This window comes from Papilio xuthus, unplaced genomic scaffold (genome assembly GCF_000836235.2).
Source record: "Papilio xuthus unplaced genomic scaffold, Pxut_1.1 DF826115.1, whole genome shotgun sequence".
In the NCBI taxonomy this organism is placed as follows: Eukaryota; Metazoa; Arthropoda; class Insecta; order Lepidoptera; family Papilionidae; genus Papilio; species Papilio xuthus.
Window position 1 is genome coordinate 6,727,429 of NW_013532534.1, and position 22,407 is coordinate 6,749,835.

Sequence of the window (22,407 nt, forward strand, 5' to 3'; positions counted from 1 at the left end):
CCCGTGCCCGCCCCAGGCGTATCCCGCGCCCACCCCACATTAAGTTATGAAGCGACAACACAGAGCAAGCGAAAAAGCGATGAGGTCGACACATGGCTTCCTCTACTGCTACATATGTGAAGTAAGCATGTGTGACATTTGCTCGGCTGTGCGGCACTCCCGACCCGCGCCGACTGCACATGGGCCAAAACTTACAACAGATAGACATATACAAGTGAAAATACAGCTATTACTAAATACAAATAATACTACTAATAAAAAAAAATAATGTGACATTATATATACTTGATACAGAACGAGGAAGAAGAATAGAGCGGGGAGCGGGAGATGGAGCGGCAGGTGAAGTGGGAGGTGGGAGGTGGGAGATGAGAGGCGACATGCCGTATGTCTGTATGTATGTGACTGTTACCGTCGCGCAGGTCGCCCGCCTCGACCTCTGCCAGGCCGTCGCCGAGCGCGTCCAGGCCGTCGTTCTCTGAGCGGCTGTGGTCGGAGCGGGCGGGGTCGCGCGCGCGCCACCCGCCGCGCACGAAGCCCGCTATGTTGGCGCTCGGGTCGCTCAGCCGCCTCTATAATGTTATTATTACCACATTATTTGCAACATGCACGTTGCCGTACGCCACTGACTTAGTAGGGCGGAGTCGTCACCTGGTGCCGGAAGAGGAACAGCTCCTCCGGGTCGTCCATGTCGTCGGGCCAGGGCGCCGCGAGGCCGGGCGCCGAGCCGGGCGCCGAGGAGGGCGCGGCGCCGCGCGGCCGCGACACCGCCACCTCGGCGTGCCCTTTTCCGCCCGGGCCCTTCATGCGCACGAACTCGCAGCGCGCCGCCCCGCCCCCGAGCCCGCCCCCCGCGCCGCCCAGCAGACCGAACGACATCCGCTGCGCCATCTTCGTCGACAGCGACGATTGCTGTGGAATCAAAGAATTTCTGTTCAAGTGACGCCCACATTGATCGTTAGTAACGGACGACATGCGCTAGTCTTGTAAGTCGACAAGGAGTGTTACTTTTTCTCTCTACGGTACCTATATCCATAGCAAGAGATTCGATAAGAGAAATAAGCGGGTTCTGTAACGCTATGAAACACCGCAGTTTTCTATAGCAGTTCGCGTGCAGTTTCCCCGCCGCACGTGTTCTGTGCCCGAGGCGCCATGGTAGGGCGGGGCGGGTGCAAGCGATGTGGGTCACGTCGCGACTCGGCGGGGACGTGTCAGCTGAGGCCACTTGTTGCTGCGCACTCCGCCGCACGCCACCTTGCTCCTCACACCCCTCCTCTCAGCCTCGCAGCATTGAGTTAGCTTCCCCCCCCCCTCTTCTCTAATGCTATCCGCAGTTACTGCGTCCATTTACATTACAACATCTATGTAAAGCGACAACGCTTTCCGTAATTTTATTCGTTTACAGTAAAAATGCTAATCAAAGCGGCGTGAATTGTAAAATATTTTATTTGTAACAATTGTGTGGAATCTGATCGTAAATATTTCAACGCAGAATACATTTGTTTTATCTATTTATCGAAATCAGAAAAAGTAAGATAAAGCGATAGATAGATAGATAAGTGTAAGGAGCGCGAGGACACCATCTGAATAACACAAGCAAAGTATCGCAATTTGTATTGACATTCACATTGTTCTATTTGTGTACGGTTCGGACACATATTGATGAGAAGGCAGCTGATGCATGCCGACTTATTATTATCTGCATATAATATAACCTTGACACCTTTGACCAGAAAGTATACTTTGACACTATAGAGAGTTGTGCACATGGGGGATGCTGGGTGAAGGCAGCACAGGCCCCACCTTGGCAATTGGAGTGGCAGGGATGGAAATACTTGTATGGCGGAGTCTCTCTCCCTGCTCCAGATTCATTGCCTCGTGTTGCGTTACACAAAGACTGCTGCACTGTGACAGCACTGACAGCACAGTATATAAATTCAGATGTTAAAACATCTACATACTCTGCAACACATCTTGTTAACTGATGCACATTACATTATACAGCTTTATCCTGTTCCGAATTTAACCTAATTAATTTGTGTCTCATATCATCGCGTCAGGCATCAGTGTGTTTTGATTAAAAGCGGAAAAAACGACATTTAAATTAAATTAATTCAAATGAATCATTTAAAAATAACTTCCTTTCAAGGTTTCATAAGTCACGAAGCGAGTTTATACATCTAGAACATTCGCACTAGAAATACGTATAAAGTGAATAACAAACTAGTTGTAGTAAATGTGTATTTATATGCAGGCATAGCAAGTACATAAACAGACATGTACAGCGGCGCGGCGCGGCGCGGCGCGTCACGCCCTCCAGCCTCCAGCCGCCAGCCGCCAGCCGCCAGCCTCCAGCCTTGCAGCAACAATAACATTTACATCGGTAACCACTGGCCTTATTCATTTATAGCTTCCAGATTATTTACATACAAGCAGGGACAAGAGAAGTTGACGTGAACCACTATTGTAACAACTCATTTCCTTATTCATTGTAAAGCGATGGGAAAATCCTTCACTTGTATTATTGACGGCTGGTCAAGCACAAACTTTTAACAGATATTGTCACAGACATATTTCTAACTAAAAGTTTTGTTGCAACACTGAGACACGCCGCCCCATACACAGCAGCTGAAGCAGATATTTATTATATTTGTATTATCAGAATAATATTAACGAAACAAATAAAATAATAAGTTTCAAAATAGTTTAGGTGGAACGAGTTTTTAATGTTTGCGTCGAGCGATCTGCGCCGCGTCATTCCATGTACGCGAGCACGGCTGGTTGCCTCGCGTCGGCCCCACCTCGCGGCCACGACCTTACCTTCTCGAATCAACTTACACACTTCTAATCTCTTTAACTTAATATAATTTAAGTGTTTTGAATATATGATTTTTTTGAGAAGGTTTAGAGATGTTTCGAGATTTCCCTGGTCATTGTGTTGTCGTATCTGCGAATTTCCCGTTCCTGTGGCAAGTGGAGCAGATGTACTCTAGCAACTATTATATTTCGAGCATCGGTCATTTTATAATAAATATATCGGTATGTTTACCTCGTTGACAGTGTTCCGGCCTGTATCTATTGTCATCAATAATCACAATGTATGTATGTATGTATGTACGTTGAGTACAGAAAATGTAAACCACATACCGGCCCGCCCACTTTGCCACTCGATATTACGTAAAAAGAGCATTATGCTCTTTATTGTAATGAAATGATCAAGTATTCTCAAGTAAATTAAATAAATAAATGTCCAAAACATGTTAACTTTGGAATGTCGTCTCGTCTAATCAGTGTGTAGGTAATGTGCGAGTGCGTGCGTGCGCACTGAGCGGGCTCGCTCCTCCGTGTGCGTGCGGTGTCGGTGCGCACGCACTCGCATCAGTACGGTGCGGTGCGGTGCGCTGAGGAAAACCTTCTAACTTCGGTTATGGGTATTAGCGGACCGCACTATTTTAATCGGAAACTGGTTTCGTTTCCGTGCCACGACTATATCGTGAAAACATTGCGCAATTCCGATATCATACCTGTTTGCATTGCGTATTATCGTATTAATTCTAAATTACCAATAATTTGCACAACACTAGCAAAGTTAGCATCGCTCGGCGACCGCGGCAGGCTTCAATGCACGGACAAAGTCACGGGCGAGGCGCACTGCCGGACGACACGGGCCGGTTGTTGCATCGGCCGGCAATAATAATAACGTGTGCTAATTACCCACTGGCTGCGCTGCGCTACGTGCGCTGGAGCGGCAGGTGCGGCGTCCGCGAGGACGTTGCTTTGCGCTTACATCAGCGGAAGTGCGACCAGAATTGCCTTATAAGAGGCGCTATTTATTGATCCTGATTTGAGTAGCAGACGAAAACAAGATATGGCTGTAGATAGGGATAGATCTACATGTATGTACATAGATAAACATCACAACCGAAGTCACTGCACTGTCGCGACCTCACCAAGTAAAAATAAATACAAGTGGGCATCACCCTCATAAATAAACAACACATTGCGCGACATCATTTTCATCTTAAACAGTATTCTGTTGTATTGGTTACAAGATTGAGAAAATGTCTCGCTTCAACTGCTTCAAACAAATACAAGGTCAGCTCAACAATGGACATTCATTTACGTTGCATTTCAAAGATATCTTTCTGAGCTGCGGCGTTACTTTATTCACTTTTTAATATTATTCATTTACTTTTAGTTTTATTATAACTAAAACCTTAATAAAATATGTACCTATATGTAAATATTTAATGTCGTTGTTTATATCACAAATAGAGATCAGCGTAGTTCGGGTGATGCAGCGTGAGGCACACAGCGGCAGAGCAGGTCACTTTGTGCCACAGTGTAACAAATTAACTGTAAGTGAATTTCGACGAAACTGGCTATCGTAACTAATCTTAATAAATACTAAAAATATACACAACTATTTGAAATCTTTGAAATTTAGAAATATTATAAATCGGCTGTCAAATATAACTACGGTATTGGATCGCGTAGAATGTAGGGGATAGTGACACTGACCCTGGCGTCGTAGACCCCGGTGAGCGCGTCGTACCGGATGGAGCCGAGGAAGATGACGGCGCAGGCGGCGGCGCCCCGCCCGCGCGCCACCAGCTCCACGCACACCATCTCCCCGTCGCGCACCACCATGTCGCAGAACACCTGCACACATATACCATCAACACATTTAACTTTACGCACAACAAGCGATCATATCCCTTAACAGATTACGAGTCTGTCCGTCTTCTCAAAAGTAACGTACAATCATTGAAACAAACAAAATGAAAACATAATTGCACACCTTGGGGATTTTCCTTATTGTAAAGTGCGCGATGAGCCGAGACGATACGACAGGCAAAGGAAAAATAGGCGCTAGCGGCTTACTGCACGTCGTAAGTAAACAAGCATGAGTCACTCAATGACACGATGACGATCCGCTATTATATTTATCTCCTCTTATTTACTTAAATTCGAATGAACATCCATGTATTCTTCTATCAATTGTTCATTTTATCCTGAGAAGTGAGGTGCACCTACTAAATCACCGATACGTAAAATATTTTATACTCTGGGACAAACTTTAACAAATGCGAGTGCCATACATTATATAAACGATGTGTTATAGAATAGATAAGGCGGTGAAAAGATGGGTCGACTGTCGGGACTCAGACGATAATAGACTGTTTTCAGACACCTCATAACACTCAACTATTCTTACTAAACGTGTAACAAACTCAACATTCGTATTCATGAAAAATATAATCGTAGAAATGGGCATGATGACTCTTCTTCGCAGAACTATCTACACGATGTTGGCACGCGGCGTGATAAGCCGACACGTCACCGACAAATATAATGGAACCCACCACCCGCCGTCACCAGTTACGTCACCGTGACTCACCAGCGAACACGTTGACCGATGACTTTGATCAAAATAGAAACCATAAAACTACACTTTTTTCGCGCCTTGCCCCTTCCAACGTACACAAAGTTAGCTCTAACTAGAGCCTACCATTGTTGTGTACAAGTGGCATTGTCAGCTTTGTGTCCTCCAGGCGGCTACCGACTCCCGCTACTCACCACAGTATCGCACTCGCACGGTCACCTCTACACTTATAAACATATGTACAAAACTACACAAAAACAACATTTTACCTATTAATATTTGTTTATTGCGCAGCCTCTGCTACCTTGCACATAAATTTAACTAAAATGTAACAACACGCTGTCAATTTTGTTACTAGTAGGACACGAGAATATTTAACATGATATCTACGTTAATGTTAGCTGTATTTAAATTGTCTCATTACGATTCTATAAATTTTACTGACCGATCTCATATTATAAAAGGCGATAACACTAATTAATACATATTCAATTATTATTTTATTCATAATTAACTTGCATGAAACATTATCATATTATTTTAATATACCGAATGCTATTTAAAATACAAGAATGCGTCATTCACCGATGTATTTAGACATTTTCTCGACATTACGTTTTACAGCAGCAACCACTTGCCCGTGAAATACTGATCTTACGTTTATCATAAAACTTTCACTACATTTTCATGAGTCATTATACTCTCTATTTAAAGTATCGTTAATGGAGGTCTTCTTTTATATTCCCTTAGCTCTTGTTGATCGCACAACGTGAGATCCACTCAACTTCAACCATTCCACATTTATACTTTTGTCATATTTTCGTGTTATGTCTCAAACTAGATACGACCACACACATATCCCTTGTGTGGTGCACAGGCAAACAGACAGGCAGGCAGACAGTGTGATTGTATGATTGCTTTGGATAGAGTTGTGAGGCGATGGTGACCTTGGTATCGTGATGAGAAATCTTTGTTTGCATCTGTCACCTTACGATCAATGGATTCTCAAATGATCCGCACACAACAGCATACATATTTACTTCAACAAAATCAATGGTTATCAACAAAACGTTACTAAGGTTCAGTGCCATATCAACAACTTCTCGATACTGTGATAACGAATGGTATTTATAAATACAATCTATTTTGCAAAATTCCTGTTGAATGAGTCGATGATCAGTCGATCGGAAGATGTGTCGTGTGTTGTGGCTAGGTCTGCAGTGAGGAGGGCTACCTGCAGGCGGGAGAGGTGTCGCCCTCCGCCGTCACAGGCTAACATCATAGACGATAACAAGCATTTATTTGTACCTACACCGTTATAAAAATAATCAGCCGCAATCTTATCATATGTTCTTAACATAGGCGAATTTCACGATATACCTCCGCACCAATAAAATTAACTAACATTCAAAATAATTATCAGATTTTGTTAAAACTAGTGTAAGTCTACTAGCGGCTTCCACTCCGCCCGGATTCTTACTTTCATCCGGATGAATGCGGTTCTCAATTGAACAATTTAAATTGTCCCCGAGCGGGTGCGGTGCGGTGCGGTGCGATGCGATGCTAGCGCGCACCGCACCCGCTCGCACGCAGGACATGCCAGTGAGACGGCGCGCACCATCTGTATTTCTTTTGACATAATTTGAAGAATAGTCTAGGGTCATAATGAGATCGTATAACATAGGAAGCGACACAAGAGCGGTACAGTGTTGAACTGTCGGACGTACAATGTTAATATTGCGATGCTCTAGAATCATTCCACTACAAAATGTATCGAGGGAGGGAGACGCGTGCGGGACCGCGTGCACGCCGCTCACGTGCCCGCAAACGCGCGCTCTGCCTTTGTTTTTAACGGTCCGACACTCAAGGAAGCAATTTACCTACAATACACCACTACACCAAGCTGTGACTAATTGAACCTACCCTGTGATGTTTTGCGATTTGTATTCAACTATTGAGTCATGTTTCAGTTATCGCTTTTAGCGCAGGCAAGTTTCATTATCGGACGCCAGGGAGTGAGCTGACAACGGAGCACAGCGCTGTAGCCGAGGGGGTGGGGGGGGGGGGGGGGGGGGGGGTATGTAGAGGGGTGCGCGGCCCTGACCCGCGCCCGCATTGTGCCGCTGCTTCGTTTCAACTTCATAACCATAATAAGCAAACTCGACTCATAATTTTCTACATAATACAAACTGGCGTAAGGAAATAAATGCAAGTGCAGAGTTGAGTGTTGTGGAAACTCTCTGCAAAACCTTTATATAATGTCCACAATGCAACCATTACCTGTCTTCTAGGGTTTTGAAGTAAGTAAGTGATTGCAAACTGTTGTCGAACATTTTTCAAACGAAGTAATCATTGTTAATAATTTCTACGGGAGCAGTAGTAGCGGCAGCAACACTTAACAAGAAGTAACAGTTAGGAGGCCTAGGCAGACACATGCGACACTAGATGATGGCCGCCGGCTTAGTTTGCTCAGTTTGCGGTGGTCGTGTGGCGTGTTACGGCTGGTACGCACCTCGTCAAAGTTGTCGACCATAAAGCAGATGTGGGGGTAGGTCATCTCCTCGCCCTCGCCCTTCGTGTCCATCTTCCGCCGGCTGGGCGACGCGTACACCTGCACACAAATACACACACACTTATTGCATGCACAAGCGTGATGTCTATGTATACTGTCCAAATTGAAGTTATTTATAATATATTCGTTAGTGCTCAAAGCGAACAAAACGTCGACCCCGCTGCTATGCGTTCAATCATATAATACCATCTCTTTGATCCAACCAACCAACGCGCCGAATACTTTGCTGCAGATAAATGTAATGTTTGTAAAAATGGAGAGAATGGGTAAACGCCAAATGTCAATGAAAAAGCAAGGTAACGCACTTCAACTCAACAGAATGATCATCAATAATTGTCTTTTTGAACGTTTATTAAAATGTGTTCTTTGTTTACAAATAAGGTACATATATTGTTATTACTTTGTTTCTTAATCATAACAAAAGGAAGAATATAGTTAATATATGAAATCACATTAAATGTATGGCGACGTTCGTTATGTAGGCATGCAGCAGTGAGGGGTGAGGGGCGAGGGGCGCGGGGCGACACCGGCGGTGACATCATAATTAAGAGACGATGCATTTGTGCACAAAACAAAAGCACCACAATTTATAAACATTAGCACGAGTTCGTGAGCCGCTATACTTAATAGAGGAGTTTATCTTTGACAATATAGCTATAGGGTAATAATACATTTGAAAAGTTGTTAATGGGATTGGTCGTGAAATGTAGGTCATGTATAATAAAAGAATATATAAGTCTCGCAACTCAATCACTACAAAACATTGTGATTGATTGGTGTAATGAGGCGCACAAACAAAGTGATTGAGGATTTTCATGTTCACGTGACCCCATAGAAATGTGATGACAAGATTGTCAATTTCTCGGCGAGAGTCATTGATATTGAAGTTCAGAGAGTATTAAACACATTAGAGAAATTCTATTGTTATAATTTGTAAGTATAACACATAGCGAACCTGTCCGGTAGGTTGCTAAGTACATTCATTTGCAACATTGCATCAGAAGAAGGAGCTGTTCATTTAAAAAAAAATGGATCCCAACATCTAGGCCGCCGCCGAATAGCGAGCTGCAATACTTCGCGCCACACACTAATCAGATTAAAGTGGTCGAGACGAGCCAAGCGCCTGCCGCGCGACGCACGAGCTGGACGTCGGACAGGCCAGCGCACCGGCCGGCTCAGCGCCCCTTCTTACTTAATTGGATGATAGACGAGCGAGGATGCGCCCTCTAGAAAATAATTAATGTAATTAAAAGGATCGGAAGCCCGACAAGAGGCCGCGGATATGCGAGCGCTGCCGTAACGTTTCGCTACAAGCAAGTATTATTCATAAAATCGACGTCGCGCCAGTGGTTTGTTTTCACACTCATCACTTGTAATCTTTTACTACACTTTAAAACCATTAAAACCACAGTAAGAATATACGTGTACCCGACGATGTGCGGTGAACTTAACCCTTATCTTCATTTTGTATAGTATACCAAACATACAACTTTATAAAAATATACGGTTACTATAAAATAATTTTTAACTTTGTTTTTTGCTTTACTTCAAAAAAGAAATCTTGCCACAAAAGGGTTAAATACATCGGTATCGGTATTCGGTAAAATGCAGAAAAAATACTCATAGTCCACTATCAGCTGTGATTATCATGTATATAAGAGTAAAGCCTACACTTTTACAACCACGTTGACGTTCATAACATCAATGAACGCCGGTCGAAGTGTTACATACTGTCAAATTGTACATTTTGAAGTAATTCTTGTGTAGCGCGTCTGTCGTTTCAGTGAGATATTTTCCGAAGTCTTAATCTTTCAAATCACTGTATCACTGTGCCGTGCTACATCATCGGAAATGTGAGTAAAGTTAGAACTGTTCTGTTAGAAAAAGACCTTTCGGTTTTGTCTTGTAACTTGTATTGCAAGGTTGATATATTTTTTTTAATATTTACTATGTATGTAAAAAAGAACTAGGAAATTTAGAAACCACAGGTAAAATATTTGTTATATATTTCGTTACCTAAATAAAAAACAGTTCTAGCAATCACAAGCACGAAATTCGACTTTATTGACTTATTCAATGTAAATGAGTGGTCGCGGTCGGTCTCGCCGTCGCGTCGCGTGGTGTAGGGTCGGCTCGCGGGCGCTTCGGTGCGGCCGCACCGGCCGCAGGCGGGACGATGTCGCTGACGTCACATGCTTCTCGCTCGCACCCGCGCACAGGCGCGCCGAGCATGCGCGGTTCCGGCCGAGCGCCGCCGAACGCCGTCGACCGAAGCCAACCGGTGCCCCGCCGTTTCTAGTTCGCGGCCGCCGCTTTGCGGGTTCGCTCGTTTAATCTCCTTCAATTAAAATAAATTTATACCAAAGTCCAACGACGCACAGTGCTGTGCTAAAGTGAAGGAACTTCGAGCAGTGCAAAGGTGTGTTGCGACTATTACAACGCAAAATAGTGGTGCGTGACCTAGTTTTGGCGACTCCAAAACTTAGCAGCTCCTATCGTCGGCGCTCCGGTTTTCCATCGGGCGTTGGGACGAATCGATGTGAGGCCGCGTACGGCCCGAATGACAGCTTTGCACATTGATCGGGTGAGTGTGAAGTGTGAATGCAAACGGGACCGCTTCCGTGCGCTTTCTACATCGTATCGAATGAACAAATGCATGTACGACATTTGCTGAATTCTATATGTATACCTAGTCTATCTACGCCACGACTATTATACATGGCATATTAATAAGTAAATTATTGTCAAGCCAGCCGCAAGAGCGGCGGAGAGCGGCGCCTCGCCACACGTCTGTCCGCTGTCGGTCTTTGAACCGAGGGCTTTCTCGTTCGTTTGTTTACTGTTTTAAGAGGTATGGAAGCGTTGCTACGACGCAACTATTTTGTGCCCAATCTCACAACTGAACCAAATCTGAAGACGTTACAAATGCGAATTGTACAAGTGTACGTTCCTTTATCTCCTAGTAGTGACATAACCGCGACTTCGATTACACATAACATAAAAATTTAATTACGCTATTAAACTACAGTAACACAATAATAACTGCTGTTTAATTCGGCGTCTACTTAAAATTGGATGATAACTTGTGCAATACATTGTTTATGTACTTTTTGTAGTCGTAACTCAAAATCTACTCGTTCCAATTCCAGGCTTGATCCAGACCAATGGTGATTGGATGACGATCTCGGCCCGCTCTCCAGACAAGGAGCCTTCGCCACCTGAGCAGATCAACCTTGCCGAGCCGCTGGTGGAGTCAGTGCGTATCTACCTCGCCCATGAGCTGCCGCCGAAGCAGCTAGCGCCGACAGGCACGCCGCCGGCTTCCTGTCATGCGGACATAGGCAGCGATACAGCGCGTGAGGACATCCGAGGGATCAATTTCGAACCCCGACTGCAGCGCAACGGCAATGACGTAAACAACAACGCGTCGCGCCGCGCCATGCCTAGCCAAGCCGAACTCATGCAGCGCCAACCGCTGCTGGCGCGCGCCGTTAAGCCAGACGCGCCGCAGCCTACCACCGACGACTCCGACCCCGACCAGGATCACTCGCCACAGCGCACGCACGCCACCGATTTTGTCGTTGAAATTCCGCCGGGCACCGTTCGCGAAGAACGCTACCCGAAGGAGATATGGAAAACGATAATCTCCTTCTTTTTCCTTTTTCTCTGCGTCTGCATTAATATGATGTCATTGTCTCTTGTCCACGAGCGGCTTCCCGATAGAAATACCACTTCACCCCTCGGGGATATCGTCCTCGACAATATAACGGCAAGGGATTGGGGCCTGGCCGTGTCGGAGTATCTCATCATGATATCGACGACGGTCGCGATGATGGTCGTCATATTCCACAAGCACCGGTTCATCGTGGCGCGCCGCATGTTCTTTATAATCGGTCTGCTGTACCTGTACCGCTCGGTCACCATGTTCGTGACCGTCCTGCCGGTCTCGAGCACGACATACTACTGCAGCCCAAAGAGTAACAACACGACGCCGCTGCTCGTTATTAGAAGGATGTTTTACCTCATTTCTGGCTTCGGATTATCTATCAACGGGAAGCATACGTACTGTGGGGATTATATATATTCGGGGCACACAATGGTACTAGTGTTGAGTTATTTAATAGTAGCAGAATACTCGCCGAAGAAGTTATGGCCCGTACATTGGGCCATGTGGGGGTCGGCAATACTGGGCGTTTCGTTTGTTTTGCTAGCGCACGGCCACTACACCGTAGACGTGGTGATTGCCTACTACGTTACGACGCGGCTATTCTGGACGTTCCACTCGCTGCTGGTGACGCCTTATCGGAGCGGCGGCGGCTACAACCAGTACATGATTCAGCGGGAGTGGTGGTATTGGCTATTCACGTACCTGGAGAGGAACGTACGCGGTCCAGTGCCTCGGCGGTACGACTGGCCGCTGCCCTGGCCACGCACCAAGCTCTTCAGCCGACTTAGCTAGTGACGAGCGCGCGCCGCGCCGCCGCCGGAGCGGGTATGACCCTTACCTTCTGCGAATGACGCTTGAGCACCTGCAGCTCCTTGGGGCTGGTGCGCGTGCAGATCGCCAACGTGAGCGTGTAATCGAACTGGTGCACGATCAGGTTGAGGTAGACGGTTTCTTCCCAGTCGATTTCTGGGTCTCCGATGGGCAGCTTCTTCGAATCCTTGCGGAACACCTCGACATCCGTCTGCGAAGGAGCGGCGTGACTTAGACTGGTGCATTGCGTGACTATTGGCTGTGCTTATTATTGACTTTTCGGTTCTAAATGAGGGCCTATGTGTAAATTGTGATAACAGTGCAAACTCGCTCGTGATGAACTCTTCTTTCAAATTATGCTTTCGTTGTTATAGATTGATAAAGTTATTCTATGGAGCGAGGAGCCATGGATTACTATCGACTGTTAATGAATTTTGCGTTTTTATAAATAAATTGTATATAACTAATAAGTAGTTGGTATTAAAGATAAAATGCCAAGTTTAGCTAAAACACACTATTTAGTAACAAAATGTATTGTGATGAACTAGGAGGTATATCGTGTGAGCGTTTCGTAATAGTACATATTTGTTGTATGGACAAGAGAAATGGCTAAGAAAAATATTTTTATAATGTTTAAAAATAAAGTACACAAGTGTTATAAAATTCAAACTTTTTATATTTCCGAAATCATGGCCGAGACAATTTTGTATCTTTAATCCAAATGGTGCTAAATATAGATACTAATTTGGAATGAATGGACTTTATGACTTTAATGCACAAGCACCAATTATTTTGTTACCATATGCGGATCAAACTCACAAATCACACATTTTATTTAACAGAGCATAATAATACATATTCATTCAAAAGTGCAAATACAACTGCTCTGTTGCTTAATCATAGTTATGTGTGTGTGTAAAACATCATTTTAGTGCTCTTCAAAAGGGCACGCAAGTTTTATGGATGATAAATTATTAACATTAAATAATTTGTATAAGAAACTGCAATAACATTACCTCATATTTAGGCAGATACCGTGAAGATCCCTTAACATGTCTTTTCCTCACAAAAAATAGAAGGTCATCGCAGTCAATGGCTTGCTCCTCTTGAAACAGGAAGTGTCTGACAAACAAGTCTGTCCAGTATGTAGTTCCCTGCAGCACCACAAAGCCCGACTCTGCCAACATTGTACCCATTTGTTTCTCATGCTGTCATGCACATTAAAGTATCCTAGAACATGCTCATGTTAAATGGGAGGAACAAAGTGCCTTCAAACTGTTAACTTAATGTAGCTCTATGCAACAAAGTTCACTACATTTCTATCTTATTTAGACTTACAATTATATTTATAATCTGTAGAATATGTTTATTGACAATGTAATCTGTTTTAATTATTTTGAATGTAAAATTTATATTGTAGCTTATATTTCATATCCAATGGGAGACTAGTTGCATCTCCTAGCATTATTTGTTCTGTTCATGTTGAAATTGTTATTTGTTGGCTGGACACTGTTGATTGTGTATGTCTTGCCTTTTGTTGCCGTGCCCAATGCTGCATTGTTCTTTGTAAATAGCTAAGAATGGCAGTGTTTGCCGTGGTTAACAATCAAATTAGATGTTTTGAATATTTTATAAATAATACAACAGAAGAATAAGCTATTTTTAACTGTTTGTTTGTGATGAAATGTTTAACTAATGGAAATTAGGGTAAGGTAATTATTTATTATGTTTCAAATTGACAGTAGAACATTTTTGTTAAACCCTGCACTTTAAATGTCAATAAAGCTATATAAATAAAAGGATGAGACTCTTGCAGACTGAAAAATTATTATAACAAATTTATTTATATTGTAAACATGGTAAGATTACTTTTACATGTTCCACAAATCCCATACATTGTAAATACTTTTCCCTATTTATTTTGTTTTATTTTGACAAGATATACTTTTTGAGATTTAAATTAAGTTGTGGTATTATGCTTGAAAGTAACATACTTCCTAATAAGATATTTTTATGATACAAGTACATATGTAATTGTTGCTGCCAAGCTCCTATAGATGAAGACTTTGTCTGCATGTACATCTTGTTGACAAACAAATTGTTAGTTAATGTTACTGCAACTAAACTCGCATAAGTATAAGTAGTCCCTTCAGTATATTCAATATTCAGTATATACTCAAATCCAATGGAAATGAAGAATTATATTCACACATTTCAATTCCTCACAATGTCATTTATTTTAGAACATTTCAGTGTTTAAATTTTCAATACACACATGTCTATTTTTAATAAGTCTATGAATACACCCTTATAGAGGCAAAATTGTTTAAAAAGCTGTTTATAATTTCTCATTTTCATTAATTTCAAGTATGTGTTGTAACTGCAATAACTCACAAGAGTTTTGTGTCAGAGCAGGCATATACATGATTATCACCACATCTAATGTATAGTTATCTTGTTGTAATTTTAACTAAAAAATGGTAATAAATACTATCCAGTGTACATTTGAAAACACATTCCGCATGATATTTTAAGTTATAGAACAACCCATGCCGAGGCATTTGATATAGCAAATTCTGAGTGTTTCTTACGGGAATTAACATTTTATCAAAGTTTTAAAATATTGAATGCATTGTCAGTCTTTCCAGAAACCTTTATTAGTAGCAACAATCATAGCAAAGGTTATAAAACAAGAGCAAAGTTATAGATAATATTTTAATATAATTAATTAAAATATGTATTTAACCATTGCTGTTGTAAAATATTTCATTAATATATGTTTTTTTCTATTCATTATTTTATTTAAGCTTCCTTCATCTTTATCTATGGATGTTCAGCACAATATTATACAATACATATACAATACAATACATCTCTATCAGTCGTCATATCCAAATTTACTTCCTTCCTATGTAATTTATCCTCTTTCAGATAATACAAGCTAATTTTCTTCAATTATTCTTTAAGTTTCTTAGTAATCCACATACAACACTCCTTCATTGTTAATGTGCTTAACATGCAATATACATGAGAGATACCCATTCTATCTCACAATCATATGATTACATAAACTAAGTATAGTTTCATCAACAAATAACTTGTACTTCTAATTTTTTATATGTCCTTTGTTTTGAGAAAATGGCAGTATTGCTTGTACTAAAATAATCAAGTTGTTAAGTTAGACAAAATAATAATACTTGAATAATGAAAGTATACACTGATCTTTAATCATTTGCATTTTTTTTTTCAAAGTACATGGAATTGATAAATTTGTGATTCAGGCTTTTTTATTATTTGTAATTTGTATTGAGAAATGAAATTTTATCCTGCACTAGGCTGACTATGACCCTGACTTAGGGTAGACTCTAAGCTCCTCCATTTGGAACAAGAGTTGCAAACCTAATCAAATTATACTTAGTGAGGTATAGAAGCATCTTTTATACCACAGTTTAATTATAAATACATTTGTTGTTTGATTTTTTCGTTAAAACCTAGTAAATTGTCTAGTTTAAATATAAAGAAATCTCCTTATTTACAACAAGTCAAAATAATGGACAAAGGATAAGAGGAAACATTGTAACTGGTGAAGGGTTTGAGAGAGGGGGGCAGTGAGGACCATGTGTACACAATTTTTACTTTACCTTCCCACAATTAGCTAAATAAAACTTTTTAAAAACTATAGGCCAAAGCACATGTACACCAAACAGAACTCTGAACAGTGACAATGAAAGTGTTTTAGTTTTCTTTGAAATTATATTTCAATGACTTGATAGTAATCTTCATCCGCCTTCAGACCTGACAAGTTTGTGTTGAATACAAGTAGGCACACGTCAATCTAACATCTTACTGATATTAAAAATGGGAATGAATGGATGGATGGATGTTTCTTTGTTAGAATGTATCTCCAGAATAGCTGCCTGGATCTCGCTGAAATTTGGCATAGATGTAGAACATAGTCTGGAAGAACACATAGGCTACTAATTAAGTATTTTTAAATTCCGTGCGGACGGAATTGCAGGAGTCAGCTACATTATCATAATACCTTTAACCTTAACATATGTTTCAACTTTATTTTAGTGATAGGGTTTGTACGAATACATTCAAAATATACAGATTCACGCCCTAAAAAGGGCGCTGTTTACATAGTCATTTATACATAGCCTTGAGGCTTATAACCTGTAATCTGGAGCATTCGCCAAGAATTTGCTTTGTAATATATTTTAACCAAATCTACTGGCAATAAACAGTACTTTGTTTGGTTTTTATTTAAATTAAAATCAATACAGCAAATATATCCAAAACTCACCATCCTTCAAGAGCTGCCGCATCTCTTTTGTTCTCTGAAAATTGATTTCTTCGAGTAACTGCTCCAACATAGTTGCATCTTGCAAATACGTTGACCCCCCTAAAGCCATTGCTATACGAATAATAACAAAACCCCGACTAAAACAACACACAAACACCTCATATGTCAACACAACCCTACAATAAACCCATACGAGCAAATGTCCATAATTTAACTGAACCTTAACTACCAATCTCACTAAAAGGTGTCTTTTATAAGAATGCACTCTTAATTTAAAAAATTTAATATTTAATAAAACTTCTAACTTAAACTTATCCTAAATCACAATCAATTCATAAAATTTGAAGTAGTTGTACTTCTATCTTACTGTACTACTACCATACTACTGTCAAAACAGTGTGACCACTTTTAATATCTAATTTCTATTAAGCAAGACCAAACAGCCGGGTGATTTTTTCCATTTTCGCCGGCATTGTCGATTACATCTTCTTTTCATTTCATTTATAGACCGACAAGGCTAGACCTTTTTTACAGTTTATGGAAGTGTTTATAGACCGACGCGATATGTGACCAGCAGAACATAAAACAAACTAAATTATTGTAAGCCATTTCATATATTCTGTAATTCCTTAACGTAAAACGTTATTTAGTCTATGCTATAAGTCAATAACACTTTTGTTTATTTAATATAACAACATTAATCATTTGTATTACGATCCAAAAGATTATTTAAATATTTGATTCTCAAATATAAAATAGAAGTATACAACTTATCATGTTAATTATCTGACGGTATTTCGTTATCGTAAATTAAAAGTATTGTAATTGCTCGTCTGAATGACGGCCATGTTTTTCTGACATTCGGGGAATGAGAATGACAATGTAACAGCGGTGTTTTTGAAAAAGTTGTTGTTTACAATTCTAAAGGAAATATATGAGTTAAAGAAGACTATGTTTTATTTGAAAAAGTATTCTCCGGCTGTGACTCCCACATTATGATAGGTCATTAATGTTCTAAGGATCATTGGAAATTTGAGTTACAAACAAAAATTGTCACAAAATACAAGTTTTGTAGCCTGTACATTTAATAGAGGCCACATCATGCGATCTACTTGTCACATTTTAAATGTCAATGTTGTCATGTTTGTCATGTCATTCACAATCTTGACATTGATCTATTCGTAATGGAAAAGCACAAAAAACAAAATCTTACGACTTGATTTAAAATGAAATCCGCTAAAAATGCTTAAATAATAAAAAAAGGGATAACACAATGAAGATCTTTCAATACTCAATTTATGAGTTGCAAAAAGTTAAGTTATAATTACAAAATTAATGTCCACCATGTTTAGGAATCCTAGATCATTTAATCGTTTGCTGCGACTTATGACTCGCTCGACTCGCATTTTGAGTGTTCCAATGAGACGAAGTGTATCAAGTAACGTTGCAGAAAAGATATATTTAACATCCCACAACAACCAGCTCCGGAAAATCGTTGGCGCAGCTTCCTTAGGACTGGCAATATTAGCCGCTGACTATGTTTTTAACGGTAGGCTTTTATACTGTGTGTTTCTTGGTTTTGTTGAATTGGTTATTAGTGTCACCAAAAGATACACATCTGTAGATTTTAAATGGTTACAGTTTTGTGTCACTTTTACCCACCTCTGCCTTGTACATCCACACACTATTGTCACCCCATTACAGAAATACATTTTGTAAACTTGCAGTGAATTATACAAGATGTTAATACTGTCCAACTTGTGCTAAGAAGGCAAAGCTAAAGGACCATAGAGAACACCGTGGGCCTGTTAATTTTCCTTAACTTTTTTATGCCCAAGCACTACATTGTAAACTTGAAGTAGAATTTTGTTCGGCATTTTATCTGATGAATGAGTGTGCTAAGTCTCTATTAAAGTCCTCTTCTGAAGGAGGAGCATAGTCTCTAGCTGCCTAGTTTGAAGCTATGGGAAGGTGATGTGGATTGAAGAGAGAGTTGACATAAAGGAAAGGGAAAATATCTCCTTTGTCCAGTGAAGGTAGGGAACACATATGTCTATAGACAGTTATCAAATGGCTTTGTTAGAGAAATCATGTGGCTGCTTGCTCGTTTGCTACCTCTTACTGTAAGAAAACATTCAGAGCCAGATATTGTTCAGTATTATTAAGCATTGGTGGCTCAGGGGTTAAGCACAAGGTCGTGGGTTGAATTGACACAATTCATGCACACAATAAGATTGTGATATATTGTTTCAGAGAAAAGGTTCTTCAAAGCTGCTCAGACTGGCAATGTGCAGGAACTCCTCAAGTATGTGTGTAACTTGTTATTTGATAAATGATGATGATGATGATGCCGTGTGGCATACTAATGTCACACCAGAGTTAGTCAGCATTCATTTAAAGCTAGGGAGCATAAGCAAGTCAATTATATTGCATACCACAAAGTTATTCTACTTTATGTTGCAGCAACAAAAACTTTATAAACTTTTTGTTTATTCAAAGTTAAAGTGTCATTCTACTCAGAAATTATTACACACTGTGTTCTAAGATCTAACTCTGGTTATAACAGGATAGGGAGATGATGAGCGTAGTGCCCTATGCTCCTTTAAATTGCTTTGCCTTTAAGATGGCAAAAACTGTTATTGGTACTTGTGACAAATCTTTATTGGGATATAAAACTAACGGTTACATCCTTCTGGTCATAGATCACAATAGATAACAATACGTGTGATTGTTCTCTATTGTGACATAATAAATATGGAAATGAATATCTATGAACTATTTTAGACAGCTAGAGGCGGCGAGCGAGAGTCGGCGCGGGTCCGGTGAGACCGCAGCGGACCTGCGCCACCCCCTGGGCTGGACGGCGCTGATGGTGGCCGCCGCCAACGACCGGCCGGCCGCCGTGCGGGAGCTGCTGCGCCGGGGCGCGCGGCCCGACCTTCGCGAGCGCTACGCCGGCGCCTCCGCCGCCGCCTCGCTGGCCGGCCTGCATCCACTCGAGGCGCTCCAACGTCGCGAGGACGAATTTTGCAGTTCTATGAATGCCCGAGCTTCTTTTCTGGGCTGGACGGCATTACATTACGCGGCGCTCGCCGACTCGGCCGCGTGCGCGCGCGAGCTGCTGGAGAAGGGCGCGGACCCCACGGCCAGGGACCACGCGGGGCGGCGTCCGCTGCACTACACCCGCGACCCCTCGCCGGCCCGCGAGCTCATCCTGCAGCACACGCGCCGCTGGGAGGAGGCCGCCGCCGCCGCCGCCGCCGAGGAACGTCGCCGGTTCCCTCTCGAGCAGCGGCTCAAACAGTTCATCGTGGGCCAGCAGGCGGCCATCGAGACCGTCGCAGCGGCCGTCCGACGCAAGGAGAACGGTTGGGCCGACGAGGAACACCCCCTCGTGTTCCTCTTCCTCGGCAGCTCGGGCATCGGCAAGACGGAGCTGGCCAAGCAGCTCGCCCGCTACATGCACAAGGACGACCCGGCGGCGTTCATCCGGCTCGACATGTCCGAGTACCAGGAGAAGCACGAGGTGGCCAAGCTGATCGGCGCGCCGCCCGGCTACGTGGGCCACGAGGAGGGCGGCCAGCTGACGCGCGCGCTGGCCCGCCGCGCCGACGCCGTAGTGCTCTTCGACGAGGTGGACAAGGCGCACCCCGACGTCCTCACGGTCCTCTTGCAACTCTTCGACGAGGTGATGTCGCTATGTAGCCCGGTTCGCGTCGCCGACGCCGACCGTTCGCCCTTCCTCCATTCCTCCCCATAAACGTGTTTGCGGTCGCAGGGTCGGCTCACGGATGGCAAGGGAAAGCTCATCGAATGTAAGAACGCCATATTCGTAATGACGTCCAACCTCGCCTCAGACGAGATCGCGCAGTACGGGCTGCAGCTGCGGCGCGAGGCGGAGATGCGCGCGGCGCAGCGCACGCGTCCGCAAGTCACCGACGTCCCCAAAGGTACTGCGCGTTCTGCCGCGTCCGCACCGTGCTGCACCACGTCGCACCAGGTCGCACCAGGCCGCACCACGCCCGACTAATGTTCTAATCGATTTCTCCCGGTTGCAGAGAAGGTGGAGAACAAGCCCCCCCTACCTCCCGAGGGTGGGGACGCCGAGGACGCAGAGGACGCCGAGGAGACGCTGGAGGTCTCGCGTCACTTCAAGGATGGCGTCGTGAGACCGATTTTAAAGAAACATTTCGGTCGCGACGAGTTCCTCGGGCGCATCAATGAGATCGTGTACTTCCTGCCGTTCTCGCGACAGGAGCTGCTGACGCTGGTCAATATGGAGCTGAAGCTGTGGGCGGAGAAGGCGCGCAGCCGACACGACGTGGAGCTGCGCTGGGAGGGCGGCGTTCTGGGCGCGCTCGCCGACGGGTCAGCCGCCTCTCTTTGTCGTTTTTGCACCACCGCACCCTCGCTTGCCAGATTACAATATAGACTAGGTGTATCATCTCCTTAGGCACTTCGCGTTTTGAGATCTCGAGGTCTCTCAACATTGTTTTGAATATGTTACCGCAAAAGCACTGTCACTGTTATGTTTGTTTCCAGCATTTACCTCCATTCAATAGATACATCTCAGGACTTAGGTATAAATGAAATACATCTTAAATGGAGATGAACATGCTATTAACATTATATTCATCATCATCATCAGCTCACTATACGTTCCCACTGAGGGTCTCGTAGGAGTAGTTGAGGTGTAAAACGAGGTGTGCACTGCGGCGCAGGTACGACGTGCACTACGGCGCGCGCTCCATCAAGCACGAGGTGGAGCGGCGCGTGGTGAACCAGCTGGCGCTGGCGGCGGAGCGCGGGGCGCTGGCTCGCGGCGCTGGCGTGCTGCTGAGCGCGCGCGCCGGCCGCGTGCAGCTGGCGGTGCGCCGCGCGCGCGACCAGCGCTACGAGCCCCTTGACCTCGCCGCGCTCTGACTCACCCCCCACTAACTTCATTAAAATCTTTTCGCAACTATTGCCTTTTTATTTTATATCCCGGCTGATGTTACATTCAATAATTAGACTTGTATATTGTCAAATGACAGTTTGACGTAATGTTGCATGATGATGTAAACATTTACAATATCAATAGAGATTGTAGCACATTAATGTCAACGTCTTTATGTCGTTGCTTTAATAAACATTTTATGAAAAAAACACAAATGAACAGGGTTCCCGATAACAGGTGTCACATAATAAGTTAATTTCATCATATTTTAAGTTCGTTCGCTCATTTACTGTTATTTTAATTAGGATAGGAAATTTAATCATACTGATATTATAAATGTGAATGTTTAGATGGATGGATGTATGTTTGAAGGTATCTCCGAAACGGCTCAACGGATCTCGATGAAATTTGGCACAGATGCAGAACATAGTCTACAAGAACACATAGGCTATTCATTAAGTTTTTTTTAATTCGTCACGGACGTCAGCAAGCCAACCAAATTATTGAAAAATTTGTCGTTGGACACAAATATTGATATCATTATTATTTTTTAAATTTGTATAAACCCATGATCATCTTCCTCGCCTCTAATGTCTTATAGACAGTACATGCCCGCTTTAATAAAGCGACGATCAAAGAACAACAAGCCTAACCTAATTAACTAGTACAACTAAAAGAAATTTCAATTTCCTGATACTTATGTAAAATACAAGACAACATCTGTGGGTATTAT

The 22,407-nt window shown here is 42.8% G+C and overlaps 3 protein-coding genes across 3 annotated transcripts in view; 2 read left to right on the forward strand and 1 right to left on the reverse strand.

Moving 5' to 3' along the window:
• LOC106123248 (uncharacterized) overlaps positions 1-16,938 on the reverse strand; it is a 20,821-nt gene extending 3,883 nt beyond the window's left edge. The window contains exons 1-7 of the mRNA XM_013319479.1: positions 16,739-16,938; positions 13,449-13,609; positions 12,461-12,643; positions 7,896-7,994; positions 4,519-4,659; positions 649-909; positions 410-569 (exon numbers count right to left, since the gene is read on the reverse strand). Of these exons, the coding sequence (XP_013174933.1) occupies positions 410-569; positions 649-909; positions 4,519-4,659; positions 7,896-7,994; positions 12,461-12,643; positions 13,449-13,609; positions 16,739-16,847 (1,114 nt within the window). The 5' untranslated portion in view covers positions 16,848-16,938. The remainder of the gene's footprint in view (positions 1-409; positions 570-648; positions 910-4,518; positions 4,660-7,895; positions 7,995-12,460; positions 12,644-13,448; positions 13,610-16,738) is intronic.
• Positions 10,262-12,540, forward strand: LOC106123370 (phosphatidylcholine:ceramide cholinephosphotransferase 2). Its single transcript, XM_013319627.1, has 2 exons — positions 10,262-10,539; positions 11,105-12,540. Exon 2 carries the CDS (start codon positions 11,131-11,133, stop codon positions 12,412-12,414), a length of 1,284 nt encoding a protein of 427 aa, XP_013175081.1. The 5' UTR covers positions 10,262-10,539; positions 11,105-11,130; the 3' UTR covers positions 12,415-12,540.
• Positions 16,939-17,612: 674 nt separating the features above from the next.
• On the forward strand, positions 17,613-21,686 carry LOC106123249 (caseinolytic peptidase B protein homolog). The gene is made up of 7 exons (XM_013319480.1): positions 17,613-17,620; positions 18,743-18,774; positions 18,992-19,043; positions 19,523-20,426; positions 20,517-20,688; positions 20,797-21,106; positions 21,460-21,686. The coding sequence occupies exons 1-7, from the start codon at positions 17,613-17,615 to the stop codon at positions 21,659-21,661; spliced, it is 1,680 nt and encodes a 559-aa protein (XP_013174934.1). The 3' UTR covers positions 21,662-21,686.
• Positions 21,687-22,407: the final 721 nt, after the last annotated feature.

Coding starts and splice junctions, on each gene's coding strand:
- LOC106123370 (XM_013319627.1), top strand. CDS start 11,131: ATGACGATCTCGGCCCGCTCTCCAGACAAGGAGCCTTCGCCACCTGAG.
- LOC106123249 (XM_013319480.1), top strand. Junction 19,044..19,522: donor AATGTGCAGGAACTCCTCAA/GTATGTGTGTAA, acceptor GAACTATTTTAG/ACAGCTAGAGGCGGCGAGCG. Junction 20,427..20,516: donor TCTTGCAACTCTTCGACGAG/GTGATGTCGCTA, acceptor TTGCGGTCGCAG/GGTCGGCTCACGGATGGCAA.